The following is a 26913-nucleotide window of genomic DNA, read 5'->3' on the forward strand; positions in this document are numbered from 1 at the left end:
CACATATCCTTAGATTCCAGCCGCTGACCGGTGCCTGGCACATAGTAGGAACTCAGTGAATAGCTGTTGTATGGATGGGGTGACTGACACAGGGGCCTCTTCAGAGACGGTGGGAAGGACCCGGCACCCACTCCCGCCCCGCCCCGCCCGTCTACCGCTCCCGCCCCGCCCCGCCCCGCCCGTCTACCGCTCCCGCTGCCCCCGGAGGCGCGTGCGTGCACTGCAAGGGGGCGTGCTCGCCGGAGCGCGTCACTCCCCGGCCCGGGGCCTGGCTCCGCCGCGCCCTCCCCGCCCCGCCCCGCCCCGCCCCGCCCGCCTACCGCTCCCGCTGCCCCCGGAGGCGCGCGCGTGCACTGCAAGGGGGCGTGCTCTCCGGAGGCGTCACTCCCCACCCCTGCCCGGGGCCTGGCTCCGCCGCGCCCTCCCCGCCCCGCCGGAAGGGCGAACTCGCCGCGGCTGAACTCGGTGGCGGCAGCGCAGGGATGGTGGCGGCGGCGGCGGCGGCGGCTCCGGGCGTCAGCGGGCCGGGCCCGGACCCGGAGACAGCCCGGTGGCTCCAGTGGGACCAGGTGAGGGGCGACAGGGGGCTGGTGCGCCCGGAAGGGTGCGGGGTGCCCTGCCTGCGCCCAGGGCGCCGGTGCCCCCGCTTCCTCCCCTTCCTCCGCTCCCGCGGGCGGGCGGCGAGCCGGGCGCTGCGGCAGCCTGGCCTCCTCGGGCCGGCCGGCCGGCCGGCGTGGGGCCGATCCGGAGTTGGTCCGGGGAAGACGGTCCCGGGACAGAGCAGCCAGCAGCCACCCTGCCGGCTGCGGCTGCGAGTCGGAGAGTCGGCCCGAACCCCGCTGGGCTCTGGGGTCTTGTCCGATTGCGGACCGCGCGTGGTCCTGTCGCTCAGACCGCCGGCTCGTCCTCTGCGGACCGGTGCGGGTCCCCCACCTTCCGGAGTCGCTCCGTCCCGCCTGTGCCCTCGCTCCCGGGACGCCTGCGGGGCGGCTTCCCGTCCTCACTTCCCAGGGGCTTGGGTGCAAACTCGGGGCCCCCCGGGAGGGCCCGCCCGACCTCGGGCGTCTTTCCCGAGTCTCTCTGACTTTGCTGGGGTGAGAAGGAGCCCGGGTCACCGCACGCCCAGCGCTGCTCGCGCTCAGAGGCAGGAACAAAGGGAGTCGGGGGGCCGTTCCGGACCTGCCTCCCTCTCTCCAACGCGAGCCTCCCGCCTCCTCCTCGGTCCTTCCTGCGCGCTCTGTGCGTTCTCGGAACGGTCTCCGCTCTCTCTGCTGAGCTGGGTTCTCACGCCGTTCCTTGTGTTCCGGATCCGAACTTCAACGTGGCTCAGGCAGAGAGGCCTTCCCTGGCTCCCAGGGTCAAGTATTTCTCCCTAATACTCTCCCTAAACAGATGCTCTGTTCCTTCATAGCTCTTATGTGATTGGTCCAAAAAACCCCCAAACCAAAACTCGTTGGTTTGCTCACTGTCTCCCGGGCTGACTTCAAAGGCACGAGGTCCCGTGGCTGCTGCGAGGGACCCCCTTCTCCGCGGAGGGCCCGGCACCTGGTTCAATACTCTGCTGTCTTCTCTTGAAATTCTTAAAAACTGTTGAACAAGAAGGCCCGTTTTTTATTTTTGCACTGGGATCCAGCAAGTCTCGTCGCGGGCCCTGTCCACTCCTTCACTCCCGCTGTTCCCAGAGCGCAGACAGATTGTAAAATAGATACAGGTTCCCCGCACTCCGGAACTAGAGCCTTCCTGTGAAACCTTTGGTGAATTCAGAGGGCGCCCCGCCAAGAAGCAATTACCATTCATTTCTATGGACAATATTTTCAGCATTCTCAGACCTCAAAAAATAACCTACCAAGTGATACCAAATAACACATAAAGCCTAAAATAACCCTAACATATAGTAAAGGCAGGAATGGTATGATAAACACACGCCAGGCTTTGTACACCCATCCATCCACTCGAGCAACGGACGTTCCGTTTTCTCCATTTCTGGAGAGACCGCTCTGCTACCAGCAGAGCCAACAGCAGTAACTTCGGCAGCTTTCAGGAGTCCTCCTCTCTGTGTGGAGATCGTCGGGGTGGTCGATGCAGGCAAGTTCAGCATGCGCGCGTCTTTATTTCATTCATCACCATCACAGTGCTTAATTATGTCAAGTCTAACACTCTGTAAGCTCCTAGGCTTTTCCGATGTCTTAGGACATCTTGCTAACAGATGCACAAAATAACCGAGATAAAGGCCAGATGCTCACAGACACCGCTCACAGCTCTGGTGGCTGGATGCTGAGTGCAGTTCTGGGGACGGGGCCTGGCGGACCTGTCGCTGCTGGGCTGCTGCCTCGGTCACGGCTGCTGCCAAACAAGTGCTGACAGCTATTTTCACCGGCCTTTTTTCATCATGGCAAAAAAACCTCTTCGGATTTCTTTCTTTCAGTTATCAAACACAGGTACACCAACTTTTGGAAAGTGAAGGGTACCTACCTGTACCTGAAACATTTACTGAGTAAATGAAGGAGATGGCTGCCTGTCCGCAGGACCAGGTCTCCCTTTTCTTCACCCTCGGGCGGGGTTACCTGAAAGTCACATCCTGTCCCTGGATGCTACTGGCAACTCTGGGTGGTTTTCCTTTCCCTGAAAAGAAAACCTTGTAATTCTTTAGGGAGGGAAAATGTTTCCATTTCTGATAACTTAGTAACTTGCAGTGCTTAGAAATCGTTTTGCTGGTAATGAATTGTTGATAAAACTTTCCCTTTGAAGAAACAAACACCTAATTTCCACACAATGTTGTATCTGTATAGAGAGGTGGTACTTCCCCAGGTAGAGACAAAGGTGATGTTGTCCTTTAGTATCTGCCACTTTTCTTCTCTTCACTCCCAGTTTCTTTGGTTTGGGACAGGTAGCGAGAGGGAACTTCCTGCCGGCTAAAAGCATGGCAGCCCTCCAGTTGAGCCTCCAAGGGTGACAGGTCATCCTGCCTTTCCACTGAGCCTTAACTGCTGTTCCTTTAGCTGCTGTCAGCTCTGGCCACTCCCACAGCTGATTCTCATCTCTGCTTCCCTTTTGACTTTTCATTCGTATCTCGGCCTCTTTTGGTTTCTCTCAGGCTATTGGTCTTCTATAGATATCAAAGGCCAATTGCATTTGCACTGAGAATCACCAGATGTTGGGTGTGGCTTTGAGGTTTCCGTTTTCTCATTCACTCAGCAAATATCTATTGAATTTCTCTTATGTTCCAGACCCCAGGCCCTTAACTGGGGGCACCTGCCGATCTGATTGGTCAGATGGTTATCTGGGATTAGTGGTCATTGCTTTTAACCAAAAAGGTATTGCTTTTACTCGGTTCCTCTGGAATCTGGAACAATCTGGAAATGTGGGCTCAATTCCAGAAGGCCAAGGTTTTATTGCAATAGCATTTTAAAGTTTAATTATGTGGCCATATCTTACCTGCATGCTCATCTAGTGAAGTGATAACTGTAAAATAGAAATAAAGAACTTACTCTGTTGTTGTTCTGAATTCTTATTTTAAAATGTCTGCTATGGAGTTAATGTGATTGTCATGTTTTCCCCATTCTTAACATTTTCTGCAAATGTTATTCAAAGAAAACAGGGCAGTGTAAAATGGACTTAAGTGATTCCTGTGAATGTCTATTTGAAGCCGTGAGTATAATAGAAAAGGCATAAAATTCATACTTATCATGCAGTTTAAGCAAGTCTCTGAATCTCTGAGGCGTCTCCCTCTGTAAAATGGGGGTTTTGTTAGGTCCTGCTTCTTGAAGTCATTACACGATTCCTGTCTGACCAGTTATGTGAAATCATTGTACAAGTTATAAAACACTACAAAAATAAGGTTTTGACTTAAATTTTATAATCTTTTACTCTCTGGGAAAATTTGAAGGTGTTAAGGAAGAAAATGAAGATTTGATTACAACTAAGTGCCAGGCAGAGAAAGATGTTTTACATTACATTAATGTGAATCACCTCAAAACCATCCTGCAAACATTAGACTATATGCCCAGGGGAATAGGGTTGGTGAGTGGTGGTATGGCTGAGATTCCATTTTGTTAGACCCCCAAACCTATAAGTTCATTCCATTTTCCTAAAATTGCTTGCCTTGCTGGAAAAGAAAATAATATTTACATTATAAAGGGAAAGACTAAGTAGTATGTATGTCTATTCTAAAACATACATTTCTTATTAATCACAATATCACTCATTCTAATTCAAAAACCCGACTATATATATTTATATATATTATATTATTTATATATATATGTGTATATATACACACATATATATATATGGTCTGTGTGTGTGTGTATATTCCCTTCCCGGGTAGTAGAATTATCGTGGGTTGTTGTTTTATATACAGTGGTCCCTTGTCTATCACAGGGGTTAGGTTCCAGACCCCCCCCCCCCACCCTGCAATAGGTGAAAAACCGCTAGTAGCGACCTTATATTTATTTTATTATTTATATATATATATATTTTTTAAGGCTTTAGAAACCTTTCCCACACCGTTACTAACCTTTTCCATACTCTTATAAACACTTTTAATTTTTTAGGCCCAAAAATGCTTATTTTACCGCAAAAATAATTAAAATAATAAATATATAAAAATAACTATATACCGCAAAATCCCACGATATAGCAAAAGATCTGTGATACAAAATTAGATATATACAACTTTGAAATTTGCAATACAGTGAGACCGCAAAAAGAACTGTGATACGGCAAGGGATGACTGTATTTCAGATTTTTCCTTCTGTTATTCACCTGACTGTATCTGGTTTATACATTTCTGTTTTGCAGAACCCTTTAACTTTGGAGTCAGTGAAACAACTGATTGCAGAAGGCAATAAAGAAGAGCTACAAAAATGTTTTGGGGCTCGCATGCAGTTTGGGACGGCTGGCCTCCGGGCTGCTATGGGGGCGGGGACTTCTCGTATGAATGACTTGACCATCATCCAGACTACACAGGTACCACGGTTTTATGTGTCTGAGTTATTCTTAACCTACCCCCCCCCGTATTAAAAGATAAACTGAGGCATAGTAAAAAGTTTAAGGGTTTATCTGAGCAAAAGTCTATTCGAATCAGGCAGTACCCAACTGGAAATGGTTAGAAGGCCTCCACCAACAGGAACTAGGAGAAGGATTATTGAGAAAGGGCAGAAATGAAGCCAGGAACTTAGTAGATCTGCTATAGCTCAAGCCGTTACTTTATTTGGGGAAGCCCAGTTGGCTACTTGTGGTTGATGGCCCTCAGGTTTTGATTTCTTTTTTTTTTTTTTTGTATTTTTCCGAAGCTGGAAACGGGGAGAAACAGTCAGACAGACTCCCACATGCGCCCGACCGGGATCCACCCAGTACGCCCACCAGGGGGCGACGCTCTACCTACCAGGAGGCGATGCTCTGCCCCTCCAGGGCGTTGCTCTGCCACGACCAGAGCCACTCTAGCGCCTGGGGCAGAGGCCAAGGAGCCATCCCCAGCGCCCTGGCCATCTTTGCTCCAATGGAGCCTTGGCTGCAGGAGGGGAAGAGAGAGACAGAGAGGAAGGAGAGGGGGAGGGGTGGAGAAGCAGATGGGCGCCTCTCCTGTGTGCCCGGGCCGGGAATCGAACCCGGGACCCCTTGCACGCCAGGCTGACGCTCTACCACTGAGCCAACCGGTCAGGGCCAGGTTTTGATTTCTTAATCTAAGGCTTTTGTAAGCTTAGATCTTGGTTTGCTTAACAGGTTTTGGTTTGCTTACTTGGGCTACCAAGACATTAAAGCCACCTCAGCCTAATGGCCTCCTTGTTGGACTAATTTAACCCTGGGCTCCCTTTATAGCTGACCTAATTTGTTTTAGTTATGTCCAGATCTTGTGGGTTCATTTAGGCACAATGAGTCACACATTTACTCCGTAAAGTAAGGCTTGTGCAGTTGTTGAAGCAGTATTTGTTTCAAAGCTTACACAGCCATTTCTTCATTCATTCATATAACAGAGGTTTATTGAGCGCCTACTATGTGCCAGATGTTGGGAATATAATAATGACTAAAACGGACTCATGGACCTTTCATTCCAGTGCAAGTATACCAACTAAGCTGACTGACTTTCATGATCTTAAAATTTTTTGTTTCAGTCGTATAGATACAAGCATTGAAAAGGTTTTCTTTTCTTTTTTAAAGATTTTATCTATTCATTTTAGAGAGGGGGGAGAGAGAAAGAGAGAGAGAAAGAAGGGGGAGGAGCAGAAAGCGTCAACTCCCATATGTGCTTTGACTGGCTGGGATCTCAAACCAACCACCTCAGCGTTCCAGGTTGATGCTTTATCCACTGCGCCACCACAGGACAGGCTAACAAGCTTTATCTAACTGCCAGAATAACCAAATTCTATTTAGGTTTAACACACAGTATAGGTGAAAATTATTGCCGAGTTCCCTTGCCTTCGGCTGTGAATTTTTCCATCAAATTTAGACCCAACTTTGAAGAATGGCGATAAAGCATTTGGCAAAACAGAGGAGCGGCCACTGAGGGAGACGACAAAGAGCAGATTCTTCTGTCTCCTCAACTTCTTGCATTTGTTAAAAATGGAAGTTACATTAATTCTGGGAAAGAAAAGGCTGGGAAAGTTGACTGTGGTGATAACGTGTACCTGACATGTGCCTCCCAGCATAAAAGGTGACTGGGCATCTTGCAGCAAAACCCTAATGAGACGACGAGTTACTGGGGCTGTAAGAACAAATTACCCAAAACAGTGATTTTAATCAGTTTATTTTGCTCACAGATCTGCAGTGTGAGCGGAGCTCAGTGGAGCTAGGTAATCTTGGCTGCACATAGCATCACCTGGGCCAGGTAGGAGCCGGGAATCATCTAAAGGCTCCTTCACACACACGTCTGTTGTTATTGCTGGCTCTCAGCTGAGATCTTAGCAGAGGCTGGGCCACTGCATGTGGCCTGGGCTTCCTTGCATTAAGGAGCTTGGGATAGCAGCCAGACAGAGGGGGTGTGCCAGGCGGAGGCTGTATTGATTTTTATAGCCTCGCCTCGAAAGTCACCCCAAATCACTTATTTCCACCATACTGTGTTTGTTAAAAGTGGGTAAATAGGGCTGCTCATATTCAAGGAAAGGGTACAGAGGCACCCACTTCTCATTGGAGAGGAACTCAGTGTCTCATGAGAGGAGCACATAGGATGGGATATATTGGTGTGGCCATCTTTGGAAAATTAAATTGGTCATACCTCCAATTAGGCCGAAGTGTAAGGGATTCTATGGGCGTCTCAGTGCATGTAGTCTTTTCTCGTGCATTGATCTACATCTAATTTCTAGGAATGATACAGTCTATCCCCAGAAAGGGGGATAGGTCTTAGGACCTATCTCATATCTTGTCTTCCCTAGAGGACCTAGTCTATGCTGGGAATAGATGCTGTGATAGCTAAGAAGCTTATAAAACTAAGATGAGTATATCCCTTAAAGGTCATCTCATACATCCAACTACACATTGGAAAATTTCCCCCACAATCCTTACCACTCCAAAGTGGTCATCCAGTCTACACTGGAATACATACAATAAAAGACAAGGATGTTAAGAGTTAAGATAATGTTATGAAAGTAACAGGGCATTTAAAAAATCTTCGCAATGGTGGCCCTGGCTGCTTGGCTTAGCAGTAGAGTGTCGGCCCAGTGTGTGGAAGTCCTGGGTTCGATTCCCGGTCAGGGCACACAGGAGAAGCACCCATCTGCTTCTCCACCCTTCCCCCTCTACTTTCTCTCTGTCTCTCTCTTCCCCTCCCACAGCCAAGGCTCCATTGGAGCAAAGTTGGCCCGGGTGCTGAGGATGGTTCCATGGCCTCCACCTCAGGTGCTAGAATGGCTCCAGCCACAACAGAGCAACGCCCCAGATGGGCAGAGCATCGCCCCCTGGTGGGCATGCCAGGTGGATCCTGGTTGGGCACATGTGGGAGTCTGTCTGACTGCCTCCCCGCTTCTAACTTTGAAAAAATACAAAAAAATAAGATCTTAGCAGTGGTTTCCAAGTGAGAGGAAAAGGATTCCCAGGACGAACATGCAGGCTCCCACTCTCAGCCTTGGGCAGTGTGGCCTGGTGGAGTGTGCTGGCTTCTCTGTGGCGTGGGCATGCTGCCTGCTGGTCTCCAGTTTGGACTCTCCTAATGGGGCTCCCAAATTCATCTGATTAGAATTAAGAAGCAGATATATGTGAGTCAAGAACACCCCAGTGGGAAACAGGAGAGAGACTGGAGGGAAATTTTTATATTGTTTGCCTCATTCATAGAGATCATAATTTCCTCTTAGGTTACTTCACTGAGCCACAAGACATCGATGATGGAGAACTCATTGTCTTCTGAAGTAGTTGTTCTGTCTTTAAACGGTTGTCATTAAAGAATGGTTTTATTATTTTGAGTCAAAATCAGTCTTTCTGTAGCTTTTACATATTGGTCATGGTTTGACCTGCTGAAATCTTACAAAGTCTGTCTCTCGAGTCATGGGGTAACATTTCAACATTCTGAAAGCCTCCCTCACCCCACACTGAGTCTGCTCTTCGCCATTCTTCGCTGTTCTCCCGGGTGCTTGGTCTCAGCAGGCTCCAAGGCCTTTTCAAACAATTTGGACATGGGAGGATTTTTGGCTGAGTGCTTTTTGCCCCCTTTAACTTTGGAGCCACAACTCAGGAGTTGACCAGGGACAGCAGGAGGGTGCTTTCACTGCTGTAAGCCTTATAGAGTGTGAGCTTCTCAGTTCCTTCTGGGAAACCCACAAAACCAATATACACGTGTCCTTATGTCTTTGTGTTGCTCAGCCTTCGGAGATATGCCTAATGTAATGTTTTTGTCCAGGAAAAACAGGCATTCCAAATGGACCCAGCTCTGGCAACAGAGCTCTGATGTGTCCTCCCTACCCAAACTGATTTCCTTCAGCCAAAGTGAAGTAACTAATATGAACCATCATTATTATCTGATCAACCTTTATTCTCCTTTTTCTATGATAAAACCTCATTATCCCACATACTAAATCTGTGAAATTCAAAGTTCACTGTTTCCTAATCTTTCGTATGTCAGATTGAAGTGATGTTATTGTGCCCTCTGTGATATAGGAATTGTGTGTTCTCTCATTTGTAGGCAAGTGTACTAGCCCACATTCTGCATACTTTGTATAATTGGCTGTGTTATGCAATTGGACTGATGTGGCCTCCTTAAGACCTCTACCTGCTAAAAAACAATATCACAAACAGAACATGTTAGAACAGGCAGAAATATCTGAAACATTCCCCCGTCCTCAGGTACATAAAACTAGTATAAAAGGAGTATAGGCTTTAAAGGAAAAAAAAACAATAAAAATAATGTTTCTAACAGCAGCACCTAGTGCTTTCTTGGTGTTAGATTCTCAGCACTTGGCATATTTTACTCATTTAATCCTTATAACAGTCCACTGAGGTAGGTTATTGTTACTGTTTCACAAAAGAGGAAACTGAGGCACCAAGAGGTTAAGGAACTTGTCATTTGCTTGCAGGTGGTGGAGTAGAGTCCAAACCCACAGACACTGCCTGCTTTTAACCCAGCATGAAGCACCTCTAATCAGACCTAGGGAACTCCAGGCTCTGCTACTCGTTTATCTGGGCAAGTCACTGAGCCTTTCTGAGCCTCAGTTTTCCCATCTGTAAAATGGGACTTCTTGGCAAAGCTGATCTGGGGTTAGTGATATTAGATAGTAAGTGTCCAGCATAGTACCTGATACATATAGATCAATGGTAGTGATATTAGATAGTAAGTGTCCAGCATAGTACCTGATACATATAGATCAATGGTACTTAAAGCTTTTGTTTTCCTGTTGGTCACTTTGTTTAATTACAGATTTCTCCCCTCTCTGCTACAGTGTTCTCTAGTGGAAGTACAGAAAATTTGACCAATTTATTATATACATATGATGCGTTAAAACATTTAGACTCTTTTAACCCATCGGGTATTTTTTTAGGGATTTTGCAGATACCTTGAGAAACAGTTCAGTGACCTCAAGCAAAGAGGTGTCGTGATCAGCTTTGACGCTCGGGCTCACCCAGCGAGTGGAGGCAGCAGCAGAAGGTATTTAAGGATATTCTGTTTCTTTGTAGTGTATTGTGTGGTTTTATTTTAGATGAGCATTTCAATAGCTTGCCTTTAAAAAATCATTTGTCAACTACATTGCTTAACTGCAAAAAATGATGGGTAAATTCTGTTTGCAACTTTTAAGAATTCTAGTTTTATGCTTGGGTTAAGAAAATAAAATTATTTTGACAATTTAGAATTTAATACATGTCTAAACAAAAGCAATTTTTCTTTAGTGAGAGAGAGACAGAGGGACAAACAGGGACAGACAGACAGGAAGGGGAGCAATGAGAGAAGCATCAACTTGTATTTGCGGCACTTTAGTTGTTCATTGATTGCTTCTGATATGTGCCTTGACCTGGGGGCTCCAGCTGAGCCAGTGACCCTTTGCTCAAGCCAGCAACCTTGGGATTCAAGCCAGCAACTTTGGGCTCACTCCAGCAACCATGGGATCATGCTTATGATTTCACGTTCAAGCTAGCAACCCCACACTCAAGCCAGATTAGCCCATGCTCAAGCTGGTGACCTTGGAGTTTTGAACCCGGGTCCTCAGCATCCCAGGTCTATGCTCTATCCAATGCGCCACTGCCTGGTCAGGTCAAAAGAAAATTTTTTAAGTGTCAACCTTGTTTCTCTTTCTTCCTTGTATGTAAATTTTTTCCTTCCACTAATAAGCCTTATGAGCTCCTTCCTGATCTTGAATGCCCATTTCACGGTGCATTCTTGTAACATTCCCAAACCCATGGGACTCCCTTGTGTAGCTGTACGAGGAGGATGGTGATAATGGTGATGGTCATGATGATGGTGATGCTGCTGCTGCTGGTGATGGTGGTGTTGATGATGAGGATAATGATGATGGTGATGAGGGTGATGGTGATGATAGGATAGCAATCATATCTAACTCAGTGGGAGTCAACCTGGTCCCTACCACCCACTGGTGGGCATTCCAGCTTTCATGGTGGGCGGTAGTGGAGCAACCAAAGTATAAATAAAAAGATAGATTTAACTATAATAAGTTGTTTTATAAAGGTTTATTCTGCCAAACTTAGTGAAAATCTGACATAAAGTATTTGGTAAGTAGTTATTAATATATGCTAACTTGCTGTAACTCTGCTTTATAAATTTTATAAAGTAAAGTTACTTCCCTACTTTATAAATCACCATTACTGTGGAACCCATGGGCGGTTAGAAAATTTTACTACTTACAGAGATATAAAAGTGAGCAGTAGGTATAAAAAGGTTGACTACCTCTGATCTAACTGAGTGCTGAGTGTGAGCTAGGCATCTAGGGATTTACTCGTTTAATCCTCACAACAACCTGTAAGGCATGCCCTTTTATCTCTGCTCTAGATCGTACAGTGAAAGAAGGAACCACAATTTAAGCATCAAGAAGCTGGCACCGGGAGTTGGCACAGTTTTTCTCTAAAGGGCAAAGAGTAAACATCTTACACATTGTGGGTCATGCACTTTGTCACAACTACTGATTCTGCCGGGTAGCACAAACACAGCCATACGCAGCACATAACTGAATGGGCGTGGCAGCGTCCCAGTAAAACCCTGTTTAGAAAATGAGCTGTGGTTTGCCAGTCCCTGCTCTTAACCATGTAATGTGACCTTTTTTTTTTTCACTTGACTACTTCCCTGAAGAACATACAAATATTTAATATTAATGAAATTCTCGTTAACTTTACTTTGCAGGATGAGTTCATAGAATCCTAACCTTTGCCTTTCTGGACTCTTAGACTAAGAGAGAAGCATTCATGGGCACAAGTGTGCGGCTGTGAGGAAGGGAATGTAGACAGGACGCAACTAGATGACATCAGTCCCCAGATTAAACTCAGGGTGACCTAAGATTTTTTTGATCTTCAGTTGTGGGTTATAAATGTGACTTTCTTTTTTTTTTCAACTAAGCAAGAGAGAAGCTGTAGCTCTCGGGGATAGATGCACATAAAGTACATTTACAAGAGAGTAGTGTACAAACCAGACTATCAGTTTGTCAGTTTCCAGTTTGTGAACTTACAGTTAGCCTTAGATCATACACATGTGTTACCCCAGGCAGGTCGTATCCTTCAGCCAGAGCATGTGCACGGCCTATATGTGGCAACCTCTACCTGTGTCACTTCTCACATTTCTTCATTTGAGGCTGACTGCCCTGTGTCTGATTGACAGATCCTTTAGATTTGCTAACATTGTCAATTAGGTTTGTTAACAACAATTGTTAATGTTGCCAATGGAGATACCGCCATTTCTTGCTCTGGCCTTGCTCTGGGGCCACATTATTTCCAGAAAGTAACTGATGTTATTAACTGTACTTAATTTATGGTTCAGGTCTCAGAGTCAGATGCAATGGAATGGAGCAGAAGCTCAGGGTGGCTATCACCTACAACAAGGCAAGCTTTTAGAGCTTGTCACCTAAATACTAAAAATGGCAAAGCATTCATAATCAGTCAATGGAATCTTTTTAAAGAGTTGAATACTATTGATGTCTCCAAATTTTTCCTAAGGAAATGTTTATTTGTTCTTTAATGTTCCAACTTTAAAGATGTGGGGGTGGGAACTAAGTTATAATTGTTAAACGTATTCAGAGAACACACAGAGTTTTTTTAGTGCACATTTGTAACTTAGTTCATATATATCATGTATCTAATTATATATACAGTGCCGCGTGTCTCCTTGGCCAATGTTAAGAGAGTGCTTCTAAAGTCAGCCTGACCCGTGATAAATGTTTCATGAGGGTAAAAGTGACTTCCATGCCATTCATTTTAGTAAATACGGTTTAGATTTCAGATGTTTATTACATTTGTTTTTGATGCATTTTGTATTTTTATGACTTTCCCCTATGTAGAAACCTTTTTTTTTCTGTCAGAATCTTTTTTGTATCACTCTTGATGCTGAGGGTTTCCAGTTGTTAAAGTGCAGAGGTCTCCTGTGCTCCAGCCAGCTCCCAGAATTCGGAGAGAGAATGAATGATCTGGTTAATTCCATAATGGCATAATGCTATTCACTGGAAGTAAATTTCTCATTTATTGTGCTGACGTATTTCACTCCAAGCATGAAGAAAGACTTGGTGCTGTGTGTCCTGCCCTAAGCCACTTGTTGTAAAAGTTAAGAAAAAGTGTCAGTGACAAAGATTTAAATCTTCTAAAGGCTGAATGGAGCCAAGATGTGTATATGTCATATACATATATGTCATATACATATAAATATGACACATGCACGTATGCCAACATGTCTGGTATATGACAATAAGATAATAAGAAATCAAATGCTAGTCTACGTGGTCTACTCTGGATTGTGATAGTTTGGGGTTATATCTTCTTAGTCTCTGCACTATTGACATGTGACTTCATATTGATCCAGACAGTTCTTTGTTGTGGAGGACTGCCCTGGGCGCTGCAGGGTGGTGAGCAGCATCCTTGACTTACACCCGCTACCACCGGTAGAACCTTACATCTGCGCCTAGTGACAACCCAAACTGTCAGATGCCCCATGGTCAAGAACTGCTGAGACAGACTGGGAGTTGAAAGACGGGTGTAGGCCTGGCTCTGCTGCTAAGTGACTGCTCGACATGGGGCACGTCATCTGGCCTTGCTGGGCTTTAGTCCCACTTCTGTAAAGCAAAGGGGTAGAATGAGATGACTCTTAAGGTTCCTCCAGCTGTAATGTTCTCTGCCAGTGGAAATACATTAATGTTTTCCTTGATCTGGCTGCTATACTCAGTCTAAAGAAGCGTTCAGACATTTCCTTCTTCACCGTCACCTGCGGCCCTGACAGTATGTTCTCTGTTCTCCCCGTCGTGCTGCATTTCCAGGTTTGCCAGACTGGCTGCAACCACGTTTATCTCTCAGGGGGTTCCTGTGTACCTGTTTTCTGACATAACCCCAACCCCATTTGTGGTAAGTAACCGGTTCATTCTATAATTTCCTGTCACAGGGTTGGGGGTGGGGCAGAGCTGAATTTTACAGTCTTTAATACTGTTGAGAATCAGGTATTTGAATGACAGAAAAGCTTCAAGGGCAGTTTTCCTTTTACTTTCATTCAAAAGATATTTTAGCTAGGTAACAAATTGTCTTTTGTTTGTGTTTTCTCTTTCTTATTTGGTTGGTAGTTCTTTTTCCATCTAAGTTTGAATTCACTGCCCACTATGTCTTACCGTGAATATTTTTGACAAGTTGGTGCACCAGCTTTTTGTACAAATGTACATTCTAACTATTATTCATGGCCAGTACAGAAAGCACGCTTGACATGTTTTAGTAAGATTTTTATCAAATACTTAATGTGGCAGAATCAAAAGAAAAGAGTCGTAGGGAGTGTGGCAGCTGTTGTTTTTATGTAGATAGACATTTTAAGAGTGGGACCAGATGCTAAGAACCTATTTTTTAGAAATTAAGCGAAAAACATGATTTCAATGCATTTGCTTAGGTCAAGTAGAAATAAAAGTGTACAGATGCAGGAGAAGTAACGTCCACTGGTTTGCGTGTACTGTCTCTAGTGCACTGACAGGGAGATACAGCACCTTCAAGGTTGTAAAAACCCAGTAGACACTCAGTGTCACATTCAAATGTAGTCAGGTTTCATTATTTGATGGGAAAATCGCAGTGGTCTTCTGTAGTATCGAGTGTTAATAGCGATTATTTTTATATCAGACCTGAATTAAATGAGTGTCTCATGATCATTTCCCACTTCATGGAGTGGTTCTCCCCTTTCCTTTGCTCCAGAACACCTGGGGGCTGTGATTTGACTACGAAGGGGACAAATAGCCTGCAGTGATTCTTTTTTTTTTTTTTTTTGTATTTTTCTGAAGCTGGAAACGGGGAGAGACAGTCAGACAGACTCCCGCATGCGCCCGACCGGGATCCACCTGGCACGCCCACCAGGGGCGACACTCTGCCCACCAGGGGGCGATGCTCTGCCCCTCCGGGGCGTCACTCTGCCGTGACCAGAGCCACTCTAGCGCCTGGGGCAGAGGCCAAGGAGCCATCCTCAGTGCCCGGGCCATCTTTGCTCCAATGGAGCCTTGGCTGCGGGAGGGGAAGAGAGAGACAGAGAAGAAGGAGGGGAGGCGGTGGAGAAGCAAATGGGCGCTTCTCCTATGTGCCCTGGCCGGGAATCCAACCCGGGTTCCCCGCACGCCAGGCCGACGCTCTACCGCTGAGCCAACGGGCCAGGGTGCAGTGATTCTTAATACGAGGGTGGAGGGGACAGATGGTTAGAATCCCATGTTGCCTGTGCACGGTAAACCTCATGTGCAGCCACAGAGGGGACAAGCCTGCCCTGCTACCCATTTTGAGAAGTCGTGTTGTAAAGATAGAAGCCAAGTAGAAATAGAAAAGAGGGAGATTTTCTTCTGGAGTGCAAGATAACTGAGCAAGCTGTAAAAGCATTCTTTATTTCCTCAACTTCTTCCTTAAAAGTAACTGTGGGGAAGGAAAAGAAGAGAAAGCAGTTGGAGGAAATAAACTGAATCCATAGCTTCTGTCCCAAGAAGGAAGCTTAAAAAAGACTGTGAAATGGAAGATTAGACAATCTTACAGTTTGGAGAGTTTGCTAGCTCTACCAAGTAGAAGAAGATGAGAAGAAGACACCTAAGAAAATATTCTCCTTTCTCATTAGGGTACATGTCACAGAATTTTGAGCAGTGAGTTAGTTCTAAGGGTAAGAAGAGTGTATATTGCTTGGGTCTGGCAGGAAAATATTGAATGACACACTGTTGTATTTATGTGTTATGTTTCATTAAAGGAAACAAATTGGTACAAACAAGCAATATATTTATACTAGACATTTTGACTATACCTAATGTGTTTGTTTAAAACTGTTCTTGTTTCCTGTTACGACAGCCCTACACAGTCTTGCATTTGAAACTCTGTGCTGGAATCATGATAACTGCCTCCCACAATCCGAAGCAGGACAATGGTTATAAGGTCGGGTATTTTTACTTTTCTGTCCAGGAAAATATGTATGTTCTTCTTTGTGAACCCTAAACCTTCACAGTTTTGGGGGACCAGGGAAGGAAGGGATGCTTTTCCATTAACCTGAAACGGTCTGTTTCTACATTCCCCAGGTCTATTGGGATAACGGAGCTCAGATCACGCCTCCTCATGACATAGGGATTTCTCAAGCTATTGAAGAGAATCTAGAGCCATGGCCTCAAGCTTGGGATGATTCTTTAATTAATGGCAGTCCACTTCTTCACGACCCGAGTGCTTCTGTCAGTAAGGACTACTATGAAGACCTTAAAAAATACTGTTTTCACAGGTAAATGGGTTGTAAACTCATTTGGCTGAGTTCAGTTAATGTGATTTAGCCAGATTCTATCAGTTTTCACTTCCATTGGTTCATATACTGTAGCTGCATCAGATTTCAGAGGCCATAGATCGGGGCTTGGTAACTTTCTTTAAAAAGATCGGTAGTAAATATTTTTGGCTTTGTGAGCCATAGAGACTATGTCACAACTACCCAACTCTGCTGTCACAGGAAAGCAGTCATACATGATATGTAAATGAATAAGTGCAAGAATAGCTCTGTAAAAAGAAAATGCTTGTTTACAAAAGCAGGTACCTAGCCCATAGGCCACAATTTGCTGACTCCTGTTATAGATTCATATATATGTATGTGAGTGTGTATATGTGTTTACATATATGTGTGTCTTTGTATGTATGTATGTGAAAAACTTGTTGAAATGTGTTGAATAGGAAACACTGACTTTTTTTTATCTTTCCAGAAATTTTCTGTGCATATGCCAGCATATATATTTGTAATATACTTCAAAACCATAAGTAGGAGGCCCTGGCCGGTTGGCTCAGCGGTAGAGCGTCAGCCTGGCGTGCGGGGGACCCGGGTTGGATTCCCGGCCAGGGCACATAGGAGAAGCGCCCATTTGCTTCTCCACCCCCCCCCCCTTCCTCTCTGTCTCTCTCTTCTCCTCCCGCAGCCAAGGCTCCATTGGAGCAAAGATGGCCTCGGCGCTGGGGATGCCTCCTTGGCCTCTGCCCCAGGCGCTAGAGTGGCTCTGGGCGCGACAGAGCGACCCCCGGAGGGGCAGAGCATCGCCCCCTGGTGGGCGTGCCGGGTGGATCCCGGTCGGGCGCATGCGGGAGTCTGTCTGACTGTCTCTCCCCGTTTCCAGCTTCAGAAAATTAAAAAAAAAAAAAAAAGATTAAAAAAAACAAAAACAAAACAAAAAAAACCCATAAGTAGGAATATCCTGTGTGTGTGGTTTGTTCCATGCCTTTTCTCCCCCAGTGAATTTGTCACGGATGCCTTCTCTGTTAGCCCCTATTAATTAGTCCTGGCCCTTGTTTTTGTAATGTCTGCTGGGCCGGTTTATTTAACTCAGTGACACAGACTCAGTAATTACCGTGAAATAAGGAGCAGATGAGCGGAGTGACAGTGTTGTCCTTCCATAGTGTGCTGTTGGATCGTTCCCCTAGCAGGAAACCACTGATTTTAAAGAAGTGAAACTTCTAGCTTGTCTCTAACATTGTATTTGTTGGACCACCCGGGAGTGGAGGCTCCTGGGTAATGTGTGGAGTCCCAGTGCCAGCTGATGGGAGCAGCCATGCCAGCTGGGTGTCACCATGTACAAATGTGGCCCAGAGTGGCCAGGTCATCTGATTTCTTCTCCCTATAAGAAACTGGAAACCTAGATCTTGTTTGTGAAATCTCCTAATTTTTAAATGTTGGGAGCAAACAGTCCATCTGCGAGCCTTCCCTCCGTCCCTCTGATTCAGCTTCACAAAGACTAAGGGGTTCCAGTTTGGGGCTCCTCCAGGGAGCTCTTGAGCCGTTACTGGGGTGTGTGTGTGTGTGTTAGTGTGTGTGTGTGGTACATTTCTGGCATCAGAATTGTATCTGCATCTGCATTTACGAGGCTGTTAATCATTTACAAACTGCTCTCCAAATTCTTAGGCTGGCCGACACTCCCACCGACAGTATAGGATCCATGTATTCTTACCTTCGCTGAGGATTTTCAAAATTTCCCGTTTCCCAATTTGCTGGATGAAAGTAGTATCTCACTTTATTTGCATTCTTATAAATAAGCTATTTTTTTAAATATTTCTTTAACCTCTATATTTTTATGTATTTGTTCATCTTTTGCAATTGTGAAGCCTCTTTGCTTATTTAGAAAACAGATCCTTGGTTGTCTTGTTCCTTTGTATTACTACACTGATGTCTGACATTCTTAGGGGTCCGGTTCCTTGATGTTTTGCAAACCTTCCAATGTTGAGAGTCACATTTGTATATTTTATCGTCTTGCATGATGTGTCTGGTTCTAGGAGTGTGAACAGGGAGAGCCCGCTGCGGTTCGTGCACACTTCCGTGCACGGCGTGGCTCACAGCTTCGTCCAGTCGGCGTTCAGCGCCTTTGACCTGGCTCCTCCCGAGGCGGTTGCTGAGCAGAAGGACCCCGACCCTGAGTTCCCCACAGTGAAGTACCCGAATCCCGAAGAGGGTAAAGGTGTCTTGGTAACCTCATATTTTTAACTATAAATTTATCTCTTATATTCAAAACTATGATTATCAAGTAACATAAGTTTGTTTTTTTAAAAATGTGTTTTCATTGTACTGAACAAAAGTAATTTCATCATTGGAAATACTTCTTTAATCAATCATCTGTTTCTTAAAGGAACTTTCAAATTAGACATCTTAGTGTCCCGATGTGAGGGCTGAAATCTAAATGTTTTAAATTTCAAATTAATTAATTAAATTTAAGTTACTGTGCTTCCTTAATGCCAAAAAGAAACAGCAATAGAATGCACGTTTATCCCATGATTTTTATTCCTTGTTATTTTTCATGTTGAAGAAGCGCTATTTATTTATTTATTTATTTTGAAAGAGAGAGACAGATACAGAGGGATAGGCAGGGGCAGGCAGACAAGAAGGGAGAGAGATGAGAAGCATCAACTTGTTGTGGCACTTTAGTTGTTCATTAATCACTTTTTCATATGTGCCTTGACTGGGGGGCTTCAGCTGAGCTTGTGACCTCTTGCTCAAGCCAGCAACTTTCGGCTTCAAGCCAGTGACCATGGGGTCATGTCTATGATCCCACACTCAAGCCAGTGACCCTGTGCTCAAGCCAGTGACCTCAGGTTTCAAACCTGGGTCCTCAGCATCCCAGGCCGATGCTCTATCCACTGCGCCATCGCCTGGTCAGGCAAAAAGTGCTATTTAAATTATGATTCCTTCAGCCTTTATAAAAGGTAACAACGTTATTCATAGAGTCAGTTTATTTTGGTTGGTTTGTGAGGTTGATCTCACTCAAAGCCTGGAAGTGCCAGTCCAGCCCCACACACTGTCGGATGTGGGACAGATCTCACGGGCCAGCATGGGCCCTGCACTGGTGTTCCCATTATCTGTCCCGGCTGAGGAGGTAGTGTGTGAGCAGCCCGAGCCAGCTCCAGAAATAAAGCTTAGCCTCAGTTTGGGGAAAGCTTGCTTTTGGTTCTTAAATAACTGAACGTTTTTAAAGGCCACAATAGGCTTGATTCTTGACTGAAGTATTCTTTTTTCCGCTCTTTTTCAGACTTTATCTTTTGCTTTGGCTGACAAAATCAAGGCCAAAATCGTTTTAGCAAATGACCCAGATGCTGATAGACTTGCTGTGGCAGAAAAGCAAGACAGGTACAAATCAGTTGTGATTACCTACATAATAGAAAACAGAAAGGGTGACGTCTTCGCTGTCTGACGTCTCTGGGGAGGCCAGACCTATTTGAAAATATTTCCCATTTACTTTGCAAATGATCATCTCACTAGATTTCTGTCGCGTCCTCCAACATAGAGCAAGGTGCTGATAAGGGGGACACACGATTACTCTCTAAGTATAATGCAGAGTAAACCCACCCAGTCTGACCCTGGAATTGAAATTACTGTCTTTTATCTTCCCTCATTTTATCAGTGATATTTATTACAATTAATGACTCAGAGCCTAATGAGGGCAAAGTACTTTGCTGGGTGCTGGTTTCACAGTTCTGGATTTGCCAGTGGGTTTGGTAAGGAGCCAGACCTTTAATAAAATGTTGAATTTATGTTGAGCAGACTAGCGAGGAATACCTGCAGAGGTCAGACACAGTGTCTAAGACCAGTTTGACTGCAGAGTTTGTAGAGAGGAGTGGTCGGTATGGGGAGAGGAGGGAAGGGGGGCGTTGAAAGGTAGTCAGGGTGCAAGCAGTTTCGGCTGGCAAACAGCATGTATGATGTGTGGGGAGTGGTGTTGTGAACCAAAGGGGTTTAGATTATGATAAAACAGGTTCAATTCTGTATCAGTTTTTAGAAAATTGATCCAAGGCGACACATGCTGAAACGTGAGAGGTACTTGTAGCCACATAAACGACAGAGAGGAAGATGCCTCGCACATGCGCCCCTGGTGTCCTCACCGTTTTAGCCCCGAGCTCGATCTTGAGGAATGCCAAGCTGTTGTCCTCTCAGACTCCCACGCCGGCCGAACATGAAGACATACACACTATTCTACTCGGGGGAGCGTGTCAGCACATTTCTGTTGTGTTTTAAAAACAAAGGCTTTTGCTGTAGACTGAGACAAAGAATTCTGTGTTGTCACTGACATGCTTATTTTATACGCTCTTCAAAAACTGGACGTTTGTCTAGGTCAGGGGTCCCCAAACTTTTTACACAGAGGGCCAGTTCACTGTCCCTCAGACCATTGGAGGGCCGGACTATAAAAAAAACTATGAACAAATCCCTATGCACACTGCACATATCTTATTTTAAAGTAAAAAAACAAAACGGGAACAAATACAATATTTAAAATAAAGAACAAGTAAATTTAAATCAACAAACTGACCAGTATTTCAATGGGAACTATGCTCCTCTCACTGACCACCAATGAAAGAGGTGCCCCTTCCGGAAGTGCGGCGGGGGCCGGATAAATGGCCTCAGGGGGCCGCATGCGACCCGCGGGCCGTAGTTTGGGGACCCCTGGTCTAGGTAAACGGGCTGACACACGGTCGCTGCTCAGATGTGTGAAATGGCGGCCACATTTCTGTCCAGTTACTTAAACGTGAATGACAAGTCTTCCAGCAACTACTCTGAGCCTTGTTTGGCTTCACTGTCCTGTCTCAGGGACCCCGGTGTCTCTATGAAGATCACAGCACTGTATGGGGGTTGTTTTTTCAGTGGTGAGTGGAGAGTGTTTTCGGGCAACGAGTTGGGGGCCCTTCTGGGCTGGTGGCTCTTTACTTCCTGGAAAGAAAAGCACCAAGACCACAGTGCCCTCAAAGACACGTACATGCTGTCCAGCACCGTCTCCTCCAAAATCCTGCGGGCCATCGCCTTAAAGGAGGGCTTCCACTTTGAGGTGAGGTGTGTGGGGGACATGGTCTTGGCCTTGGCCCTTTCCTTTGCTCTGCAGAAGGTCTAAGGCACGTCTTTCTCTTTTGGATTATCCCTTTAGGAAACATTAACTGGCTTTAAGTGGATGGGAAACCGAGCCAAACAGCTCATAGACCAGGGGAAAAATGTCTTATTTGCGTTTGAAGAAGCTATCGGTAAGAAGTGGTAATGATGGTCATAGACTTTGTTAATATATAGACTGCAAATGCAAGGGGAGAGGTGTGGGTTTGCACTTGGGTTCGAAAAGTTAGCGTGAAACAGGAGCACCCAGTTTGCTTTGCTTCTGTGGCATTCAAAGAGCGTGGAACTGTCCTATCCCTCAGCTGGCGTCTCGGATTCTTTTCAGCTAAAAAGAACGTCTCACAAGTAACCAAGCCATTCATGGAAGAAGGTGAATCCTTTCCCAGATGAGTCAGAACAGCGATGTTCTGCACATGGCTGCTGGTGGCTCGAGAAGCCACCTGGTGTGGGAGTTGCGATGTTTCCTCACTTGTGGCAATGACATCCAGGCCTATTGCAGTTCACTTGTCCTCTGCTAGTGCTAGGCAGAGGTCTGTCCAGAGGGAAGGGCATGGTGCCTTCATCAAAGTGATTGTCACCTGAAAGGACGGCCCCAAGCCCAGTCAAAATGACTGAAAAACACTTGTCTTAAACTGTCAGTAGAAATGGGCAGAAAGGAAAGCAAGGTATAGAAACCTGAAATTCAGACATTCGTGCTGGGGATCATTTCACTATCCATTTAGTAAAAGCTGTGCTGCGTTATGCTCATTCTGTAATATGTATTCTTCTGATTCGAGCTGTGTATTTCCTACAGCACACGTGTCATTGAACTAATTAATCAAATGAAGTGGAATTGTTCAGCTTTGCTCTTTCGCTTCACAATTAGCAGTCTTATCTTTCTACAACTTTTTATTAAAATGCTTTTACATCCTTATCAAATATTTATTGAATAGCAATTACAATTGATACTGAAAGAAATAAATACTGACCTTAGCCTACGGCAGCTTCTAAGAACCTAATTAAATAACCACACAAAAGAGGAGAGACCCGGCATCACAATGAGTAATATAACACAAGAGCTATGGGAATCCAGAGAGGGCAGGCTGACCCTCGACTGGAACCGGTGGAATCATTTCGTGGGAGCTGGAGGAATTTGGGCTGGACCTGGGAAACAAGCACCCCTTGTCTAAGAGGAAGAATCTCCTTCCAGGTTGTGGGAAATCTCTGTCTTCCGCAGAGACTTCTTGAAGGCCTGCTATGCGCTAGGCACTGGGCTGGATTCTTAAATGTAATCATGGTAAATGAGAAGCATCCACAGACTCATACTGGACAACCTCTTATGCGATAGTTAGGAGGCTCATAGGTATCTGCACGCAGTGTTATAAAGAGCCCACTCCTAAGCGTATGTATGTCTGACACGTGTTTCTGCAGGATATATGTGCTGCCCTTTTGTTCTGGACAAAGATGGAGTCAGTGCTGCTGTCATAAGCGCCGAGTTGGCTAGCTTTCTAGCAACAAAGAATTTGTCTTTGTCTCAGCAGCTAAAGGCCATCTATGTCGAGTAAGTTCCTGGAGACTATTTAATTGAAATAATATGTTTTTATTAGCTTCAGGTATACAACATAATAATTTGATATATGTATATAGTGTGATATGATTGCCACAGTAATATAGTTAACGCATTGCCCCATGTGGTGATATTTTAAATGTATACTGTTCTTATGTCTGAGATACTAATATTCTTTCTAGTGCTCTTATTTCAGTTATGAATTATATTTCCTATGAAAATGAAATGAGCTTATCTTTGCCTTTTGATACTTAACCACTTGTTAAGTATCAAATTACCATTTGTGATGGCCTTGATCTTTATGAAATGGCAACTTTAGTTGCAGAATGTGATTTTAAGTGTCTGATGTCAAAAAAGATTAAATATACTGCTCACAAAAATTAGGGGATATTTCAAAATGAATATGAAGCTATAAAATATTCCCTAATTTTTGTGAGCAGTGTATGTTCACAAAACATCTATTTAGTCTTTATAGCACTTAATCAACTCTGATTGTGTTGTGCAAAAGCAGCCAGACACAATACATAATGTGATGGGTCTGGTGTGACAGTAACATTTTTACTTACAAATAAAGGCTGACAGCAAGTAGCGGTTTGGTAAACTCTGGGATAAATTTGTACTCTTTTTTAATACTAAATGATTTCTTTGGAACCAGTCATGGTCATTTGTTTCATTAAATGTTTTAGAATGTACTGGTCAATGCCTGTTCTGTACACACTATGCAGAATTATATTTCCTCATTTTGCATGTATCTGTATTTGTTTTGATAGGTATGGCTACCATATTACCAAAGCTTCATATTTTATCTGCCATGATCAAGACACTATTAAAAAATTATTTGAAAACCTTAGAAACTATGATGGGAAGAATAATTATCCAAAAACTTGTGGCAAATTTGAAATTTCTGGCATTAGAGACCTGACCACTGGCTATGATGACAGCCAACCTGATAAAAAAGCTGTAAGTAATGTCCACTTTCATCAAACGCTTCTCTGTTTACCTTCCCTCATACTTTGAAAACATATCATTGTGCTATTGTGATTTCTGATAAGAAATACATATTTGGTTTTTCTTCTCTTTTTGGCACAGAGCTCCTAAATCCCTTAGAATTTTATAACTGGTGACAGCATAAAAGTGTCTTATGTCCTGTGGATAAGGGGACCTTTGGAAAGCACCTATGGGCGGGGGCTGGTTGCCAGGAGAACCAACCAGGTGACTGATTAGAGAGTCTGAACTTTCAGTCCCACCTGACCTCCAGGGAGGGAAAGGGGCTGGAAATTGAGTTTAATTGCCAATGGCCAATGATTTCATCGCCATGCCTATGTAATGAAGCCGCCATATAAAACCAAATGGATAGGGTTGGAGAGCTTCTAGGCTGGTGAGCAGGTGGAGGTCTGGGGAGAGTTGCAAGCTCGTAGAGGGCATGAGAGCTCCTGCTCTGTCCCCAAGCATTCCCCCGAGCTGTTCCTGAGTCATATCCTGTTATAATAAATTAGTAATCTAATACGTAATATGTTTCTCTGAGTTGTATGAGCTGCTCTAGCAAACTAATGAAACCCCAGGAGGGAGTCTTTGGAACCTCCAGCCAAAAGCCAATTAGAAGCACAGGTAACAACCTGGACTCGCAACTGGCACCTGAGGTGGGGGGAGGGGTAGTTTTGCAGGACTGAGCCATTAACCTGTGGAATCTGATGCTATCTCAGGTAGATAGTTTCAAAGTTGAGATTAATTGCAGGACACTGGCTGGTATCGGAGAATTGCTTGGTTGTGTGGGGAATACCCCTCCTCTACCCAACCCAGTGTTGGAATTGGGGGCAAAGCCATTGTAATCATATAATTAATTGAAGCTGATTTTAGGGCATGTAGGCATTATTATAAATAAGCTATTGAAAGTTAAAAATCATAGGCTAGAACTAAAAGGGTTCTCACTAGCCGTCTCAGCCAATGGCATGATTTAACACAGAAGGAAATCAGTCCTCAGAGGTGTAGCGTCTGCCTGAGGCTACGTAGCTAGTTGGTGATAGTTGAGGTACGGTCTGGGTCTTCTGATCCCAGATCCTGCTTCTCCACTGTCTCAGTAGTTCTCAGTCTTGAATAAGCCTCAGCGTCACCTGGCCACCTGGTTACAACGCCAGTGCTGCTGCAGACCAATCCTGTTGGTTCTGGTTGAGAAGCTTTGGGGTGGAGACTAAGAATTTGTCTTTCTTACAAGTTCCTAGCTAATATTGGTGCTACTAGTCCAACTTTGAGAACCACTGTTCGCTCCCTACTTAGTTTTGCACTATTCTCTGAATGTGTGGTAACTGTTAGCTAGTCAGAAAGCATGAGAGCACATTCTTCACACCATGTGGATCCCCACTGGAGTTCAAATACGGCGGGAGGATATTGCTAACTATGACACAAAGTAGGGAAAGGAAAGTGTGAATATCTTTATGAGGAGTTAGACATTTTCTTTGATACTTACCTTTCTGTATATTTTTCGTTTTCATCAATGCACAATAAATTTTTAAAAGATAGTTTTTTGTTTTGTTTTTTTTTTCATTTTTTGTATTTTTCTGAAGTGAGAAGCTGAGAGGCAGAGAGACTCCCACAAGCGCTCGACCGGGATCCACCTGACATGGCCACTAGGGGGCGATGCTCTGCCCATCTGGGGTATTGTTCCATTGCTGCTGGAGCCATTCTAGCGCCTGAGGCGGAGGCCATGGAGCCGTCTTCAGCGCCTGAGCCAACTTTGCTCCAGTGGAGCCTTGGCTGTGGGAGGGGAAGAGAGAGACAGAGAGGAAGGAGAGGGGGAGAGGTGGAGAAGCAGATGAGCACTTTTACTGTGTGCTCTAACTGGGAATCGAACCTGGGACATCCACATGCCGGGCCGACACTCTTAACGCTGAGCCAACCGGCGAGGGCCAGAAGTTAAATAGTTTTAAAAGTCACAATGAAACGTGACAGCTCCGGCCACTGCCATCTCATTGTTGTGCTGTCAACTGGCACCTTCCCTCTCAGTTTCCTCCTGGTCTTTACCACCAGGTTTCTCAACAGTGTGCTGGGGGGATGTTCTAACTTACCAGCAATTAGACTTTATTTTTTCTGTTCCAGAGATAGGATTTAGTTCTTATACTTCCAGCATTCACTATTCCCCTTTCTTCCCTGTCCTCACAATACATTTTTACCATACCTTTGGGTGACGTCAGATTCTGCACTTGTTGAATTATATTATGGCAAATAACTATTATTTCCTGCTTAGTTCAGTAGTGTACTTGGCTTGGGTTCCCTAACTTGTGAGGAATTGTTTTTTCTACAGCTAATCACTGCTTTGTTCTTTTGATTGCTTGGATTTCTATGTAACTATCACCAGTTCTTCCCACTCTTTTCCAATACCTCTCAGGAGGGTTTCCACAGGGTCCAGTGGTTCAGCCCGTCGGTTGGTTCAGTTTTGTTTCCATTGGGCTCCCTCCTGCTCTCTGGTTTGGGTGCATAGCTGTCATCCTGGGAATGCCTTCCACCAACCCCTTGCTCCTGGACCTCATGACTTCCTCTTTGTAGATTTGTTTTCCTAAATCCCACCCTCTTGTAGGCACCCAAGAAAAAGTGAATGGGAGGTAAATTTAAGACTTCTAGATCTGAAAATGTCTTGTTCTACCCCCAGACTTGATTGACTCACAGTTTTGTAAGCATTCCTCCATTGTTGTTTGGCTTCCAGTGTTGCTCTTGAGCATCCATCCGTCCGTCCATCCATCCGTCCATCCATCCGTCCGTCCATCCATCCATCCATCCATCCACCCAAGAACTAGGCGGGCCTACTGTGTGCTGCATACAGGGATGTGGGTGCCATATGTGCTCGGTCCTTTCTGTGCCTTGCTTTTTTCTTTATGGGAAGGTTTGAGGAACTTTGGATTCAGGACATACTTTAAAATTTCAGGCACATACTTTT

At 44.9% G+C, this 26913-nt stretch overlaps 1 protein-coding gene across 1 annotated transcript in view; it reads left to right on the forward strand.

The window, feature by feature from the left end:
• The first annotated feature begins 346 nt into the window (after nt 1-346).
• The window catches only part of PGM2 (phosphoglucomutase 2), a 35397-nt gene continuing 8830 nt past the window's right edge, over nt 347-26913 (forward strand). The window contains exons 1-12 of the mRNA XM_066387668.1: nt 347-569; nt 4801-4968; nt 9963-10069; nt 13884-13968; nt 15910-15993; nt 16134-16327; nt 18349-18538; nt 19596-19693; nt 21203-21383; nt 21480-21573; nt 22850-22979; nt 23756-23945. Of these exons, the coding sequence (XP_066243765.1) occupies nt 483-569; nt 4801-4968; nt 9963-10069; nt 13884-13968; nt 15910-15993; nt 16134-16327; nt 18349-18538; nt 19596-19693; nt 21203-21383; nt 21480-21573; nt 22850-22979; nt 23756-23945 (1608 nt within the window). The 5' untranslated portion in view covers nt 347-482. The remainder of the gene's footprint in view (nt 570-4800; nt 4969-9962; nt 10070-13883; nt 13969-15909; nt 15994-16133; nt 16328-18348; nt 18539-19595; nt 19694-21202; nt 21384-21479; nt 21574-22849; nt 22980-23755; nt 23946-26913) is intronic.

The sequence above is a fragment of the Saccopteryx leptura genome, chromosome 5 (assembly GCF_036850995.1).
Source record: "Saccopteryx leptura isolate mSacLep1 chromosome 5, mSacLep1_pri_phased_curated, whole genome shotgun sequence".
Classification (NCBI taxonomy): Eukaryota; Metazoa; Chordata; class Mammalia; order Chiroptera; family Emballonuridae; genus Saccopteryx; species Saccopteryx leptura.